Source organism: Balaenoptera ricei, chromosome 13 (assembly GCF_028023285.1).
Source record: "Balaenoptera ricei isolate mBalRic1 chromosome 13, mBalRic1.hap2, whole genome shotgun sequence".
NCBI lineage: Eukaryota > Metazoa > Chordata > Mammalia > Artiodactyla > Balaenopteridae > Balaenoptera > Balaenoptera ricei.
Window position 1 is genome coordinate 40,829,405 of NC_082651.1, and position 6,000 is coordinate 40,835,404.

The 6,000-nt window shown below is 34.9% G+C and overlaps 1 protein-coding gene across 1 annotated transcript in view; it reads left to right on the forward strand.

Annotated features, from left to right (window-relative positions):
- EXOC6B (exocyst complex component 6B) overlaps window positions 1-1,908 on the forward strand; it is a 727,664-nt gene extending 725,756 nt beyond the window's left edge. The window contains exon 21 of the mRNA XM_059942976.1: window positions 1,503-1,908. Coding sequence (XP_059798959.1) covers window positions 1,503-1,622 — 120 coding nt within the window. The 3' untranslated portion in view covers window positions 1,623-1,908. The remainder of the gene's footprint in view (window positions 1-1,502) is intronic.
- The last annotated feature ends 4,092 nt before the right edge of the window (window positions 1,909-6,000 follow it).

Genomic DNA, 6,000 nt, shown 5'->3' on the forward strand with positions numbered 1-6,000 from the left:
CATTAGTGTACAATTTTGTTTGAACATGTGTTTTTAATTCTCTAGGTCCATACCTAGAGGAACTGCTAGGTCTCTATGTTTAACTTTTTGAGGAACTGCCAAACTGATTTCCAAAGTGGCAGCATTATTTACAGTCCCACCAGGAATGTATGAGGGTTCAAATTTCATCACATCTTTGCCAACACTTGCTATTTTCTGGTTTGGTTTTTTTTTTTTTTTTAAATAATTGCCATCCTGGTGGGTGTGAAGTGCTATCTCATTGCAGTTTTAATGTTCATTTCCCTAATGACTAACGACGTTGAGAATCTTTCCATGTGCTTATTAGTCATTTGTATATTATCTTTGGAGAAATGTCTATTTCTTTGTTCCTTTTAAAATTGGGTCATTTGTCTTTTGTTTTTGAGTTATAAGAGTTTTTCATATATTCTGGGTACTAGACCCTTATCATATTGCAAATCATTCAATGGAAAAACTCATTTGATGCAAAAAAGTTTTAAATTTTGATGAAGTCCAAATTTATCTTTTGTTTTTGTTGTTGCTTGTGCTTTTTGTGTGATAGCTAACAGTCTAAGAAACTGTTGCTTGTTTTTAGTTTTTTAAGGAACCTCCATACTGTTCTCCATAGTGGCTGTACCAATTTACATTCCCACCAACAGTGCAGGAGGGTTCCCTTCTCTCCACACCCTCTCCAGCATTTATTTTTTGTGGATTTTTGGATGATAGCCATTTTGACTGGTGTGAGGTGATATCTCATTGTAGTTTTGATCTGCATTTCTCTAATAATTAGCAATGTTGAACATCTTTTCATGTGCCTCTTTACCATCTGTATGTCTTCTTTGGAGAAATTTCTATTTAGATCTTCCGCCTATTTCTCGATTGGGTTGGTTGTTTTGATGATATTAAGCCACATGAGATGTTTGTAAATTTTGGAAACTAATTCTTTGTTGGTCACATCATTTGCAAATATTTTCTCCCAATCTGTGGGTTGTCTTTTCGTTTTGTTTATGGTTTCCTTTGCTGTGCAAAAGCTTTGGAGTTTAATTAGGTTCCATTTGTTTTTGATTTCATTTCCATTACTCTGGGAGACAGATCAAAAAAGATATTGCTGTGATTTATGTCAGAAAGTGTTCTGCCTATGTTTTCATCTAAGAGTTTTATAGTGTCCAGTCTGACATTTAGGTCTTTAATCCATTTTGAGCTTATCTTTGTGTATGGTGTTAAAGAATGTTCTAATTTCATTTTTTTACATGTAGCTATCCAGTTTTCCCAGCACCATTTATTGAAGAGACTGTCTTTCCCCCATTGTACAGTCTTGCCTCCTCCTTTGTCGTAGATTAATTGACCATAGGTGCTTGGGTTTATTTCTGGGCTTTCTATCCTGTTCCATTGATCTATATTTCTATTTTTGTGCCAGTACCATACTGTTTTGATGACTATAGCTTTGTAGGTATAGTCTGAAGTAAGGGAGCCTGATTCCTTCAACTCTGTTTTTCTTTCTCGAGATTGCTTTGGTTATTCGAAGTCTGATCCTGCAACCCCACTCCTGGGCATATATCTGGATAAAAACATGGTCCAAAAGGATACATGCACACCAATGTTCATTGCAGCACTGTTTACAATAGCCAAGACATGGAAGCAACCTAAATGTCCTTTGACAGAGGAATGGATAAAGAAGACATGGTACATATATACAATGGCCATTAAAAAGAATGAAATAATGCCATTTGCAGCAACATGCATGGACCAAGAGATTGTCATACTGAGTGAAAAAGTATTTCTCTTTCTCAGACTGAGAAAGAGAAATATCGTATGATATCACTTATATGCGGAATCCAAAAAGAAATGATACAAATGAACTTATTTACAAAATAGAAACAGACTTACAGACTTAGAGAATGAACTTATGGTTACTGGGGGGAAGGGTGGGTGGGGGGGAAGTTAGGGAGTTTGGGATTGACATGTACACACTGCTATGTTTAAAACAGATAACCAATAAGGACCTATTGTATAGCACAGGGAACCCTGCTCAATATTATGTAACAACCTGAATGGGAAAGGAATTTGAAAAAGAATGGATACATGTATATGTATAACTGAATCACTTTGCTGTATACCTGAAACTATCACAACATTGTTAATCAACTATACTCCAATATAAAATAAAAAGTTTTTTAAAAAAGAAAAGAAAATTGATTCTTATACATTGGGAAAAAAGAGAAACTCTTGCTTAGTCCAAAGTCATGAAAATTTATGCCTTTATTCCAAGAATGTTTTAATTTTAGCTCTTATATTTAGGTTTTTGATGATCCATTTTGATTTGGATTTTTTTATGTGGTATAAGTTAGGGGGTCCAAGTTCATTCTTCTCCATGTGGATATCCAGTTGTCCCATCACATTTGTTGAAAAGACTATTCTTTTCCCATGGAATAGTCTTGGCACCCTTGTTAAAATCAATTGACTGTACATGCATGAGTTTATTTCTAGACTCTCAGTTCTGTTCCATTGATTATATATCTATCCTTTGGATTTATATATTTATTTTATCTTTTGTGTTATAATCCAGTGCTATATTATTTCTTTTATTGCTCAGATTATTCCACGTTTGGTAATTGGGAGCTCTTTCAGGTTGGCTCCAGCGTACCTTTGATAAACCCCCATTCTTTTGTTAAAAACATTTCCTTGCTTTATAAAACTACACGATGTTTTAAGATTATCTTGTCCTTTCCATGTTCCAGCCCTAGAATTAACCAGTTCTTCATGGAGCCCTGGTTCCTTTTATGAGAGAATGATATTTAGAAACCAAGATCTGGGTGCTTGGTGTGCTCATTGCTATGGAGATGTCATCTTTTTGGCTCTCAGCATTCACAGCTACATACTTTATTATGTATGATAACCCACATATACACACATATCTATAACTGTTCCTGTATCTATACATCTATGTGTATATGTGTGTATGGTATGATACATATATCACTGGACAAAGGTTCAGTGAGAACCTGGCTCCCGCCATCTACCAGCCATTTACTTATTTATTCAACCCCAGTACACAGTTTCAGAATTGTTAACCCATACGCTCACTTTCATCTATTTTTAATTGTTTATACTAGCTTTCCTCATACAGAATTTTGAAATTTGATATAGTTTGTCAGTCCTTTCCTTTAACCTAGAAAGGCTTTCCTACCCACCACCCACCCCCATATTATAAAAATAGTTTTGTTTTACATTTAGATATTCAACCTTTCTGGACTTTATTTTGTGGTTGTATAAGATGCTGATCTTACCTTTTTTTTTTTTTTTCTCAAATGGCTATCTGAAGGTCTGAAACACATAGTATTGGTCAATCCTTTTCTCACTGATTTGCAATGCATGGGTCTATTCCTAGACTCAATATTCTACTGGTCTATTTGTCTATTTCTGTGCCAATAGGAAACATTTTAGTTTTTGTAACCTTAAAATATGTTCTGATATCTAGTAGGGAAAGTCTTCCATCACTGACCTTCTCCAAAAATTTCTTGGCTCTTCTTGTATGTTTATTCTCACAGATGAGCTTTAGAATTATTTTGTGAAGTTTTATTTTTAAAATCCCATGGGGATTTTGATTGGGATTACACTGAATTTATTCAGTTTTGGAGAAACTGACTCCCAACATGGTGAGTCTCTGTTTAAGTCTTCTTTTATGTCTTACATAAAGTTTTAGGTTTTCTTCCTGTAACTATTGCATTATTCATGAATTCACATTATTTGCATTACTCACATAAATCCACATGAATATTCATATTATTCATTACATATTTTAAATTAAAATTTCAATTTTATTAATGCAAACATTCCAGAAAGCTATTGATTATATATTTGTCATGTGTCTGAACAAGTTACTGCATGCTTATATTAGATCAAATAGGTTTTCAGTTGATTCTCTGGGATATGCTATTGTAGGCAGTCCTAATATCTGTAGATAATGACAATTTCCCATTCCTTTGTAAATCAAAAACTGTTTATTGGTGGGGGAATGAAACACACAAATCACTAAGCAAACCTAATCAAAGAAAAACAATGTAAAAAAGTACAGATACTATCTTGATTTCTAAACAAGATTAGGAATCAGAAAATGGAAACTACCACAGAAAAGGAAGTTTAAATAATAGTTTAAATATAGGTAATGTTGAGAATAATCTATGTAATTTTGTGGAAATAAGTCCATAAACCTAAAGAAAGATGGCTGATGCTTCTAGAAAAATATATGTTACCAAGATTGACCCAGGAAGCGAGAGTATTTATAAGAGTATTTATACTCATAATTTTTATTTACCTTGCATGTCTGATTTTTTTCTTCATTTAATTAGCTAAGACAACCAGACAGTGTTGAATATTAGTGGTAATGGTAAGAATTTGTCTCTTTTCTTTAATCAAAATGCTTCTAATGTTTAGTTATTAAATATGAGGTTTGCTATAGGCTTATAAAGTTGAGGGAGTTTTCTTCTATTCTTAGCTTACTATTAGCTTTTACAAGAAAATTAGTGTTGAACTTTACTAAATGCTTTTTTCAGCATTTTCCTTCACCTATTCATATAGTGAAGTCCTAATGTTGGAACATCTTTTTGGTTCATTTATGGGTTCAACCATAAATTGGTCATGATGTATTATTATTTTGGTGAACTTCTGAATTTTATTTAGTAGCACCTAATTTAGGATTTTTGTATAAATATTCGTAAGTAAGATTTGTCTGTACTAACACTGTGTTTGTGCTGCCTTCAAAATGTTTGTTTTGGTACTCAGGAAGAATTTTTTTTGAGAGAAATTTTTTTTTTTTTTTGCTTTAGTGTATCAAGGGTTATCTGTTCCTTGACATAACTTGTAAAATTAACTTCATCTGGGGTAGGTGGAAGTAGCTAGAGTGCTGGTCATTGAGGTTTGTGATTCCTATGAGCCATCAGATGAGTGTGGATGGGGAGAAGCAGTTAGGGTGGGAAGTAACCTGAGAAAATAGGTTAACAGCAGACTTAGTCTGTATATATTGTCTCTCAACAAACTCTTAACCATCCTGAAGATTCCTCTACTCCGAGGACAGTGGAAATGGGGACAGAGATGAGGAGTAGATTCAGGAACCCACATGGAAGGTGAACAAACTGACTTTGGTTGACTAAACAGCCAGGGAGGTGGGAGATGTCAAGTTAATGTCTCCTTGATTTATTGTAAAAAAATGACAGGGTTGCTGGAGGGTTGGTTTTAGGGAAGATGAGGAATTCAGTTTGGGACATATCCTTCAGAAGCTTGATGAAGGAAAGAGATTGGGCACAGAGTGCTGTCCAATGGTGAATGTAATCCTCACAACGAATTTACCTCTGATGTACAGATCAGTAAACTGGAGACCCGGAAAGATTGAGTTCTTCAAGGTCTTTTAATTCTGACAATCATGTTCTTTCCAATGCATGCTTTATAAGGTATCAGCCCAGAGTTTATTGGCATCGAGGGAAAGTCTTTTCAGGCTAAGAGAGATATTGGCTTGGTCACAGGCAGAAGGAAAGAAATGTTTAGAAATGGCTAGAATAAAGTTGCTTGAAGTGAGTGAGGTCCTGGAGTACATAAGACAGGACTTATTCAGGGAAAACACTTTTTGAGAGCACAGACACTGGGACCATGAAGAGCAAGAGTGCAGAGTTTCTGTACTTGATATAATTTTAATCTATCAAGAAAAACGAGCATGTCGTGAATTGCCTGATTTCCCAGTTCCCACTGATATAGCCCACCCCTCCTTCACTCTTCTTCCTCCCTCTTTCCAATGGTTCCAAAAGGCAGGAACCATATCTGCCTTGATGGCCAAGGTAGAGGGTGGTGTGTGAATGAGAAAGAGAGAAAGGATTACAGTGAGATGATAAACGTTAGGGTACAATGTACAGAATGTTCTGGAGCACCAAGGAAAGGGTAACAAACTGGAAAACTCCAAACAAATAATATGATACTTGAATTGGGTTTTAAAAGATAAGTAGGAGGGACATC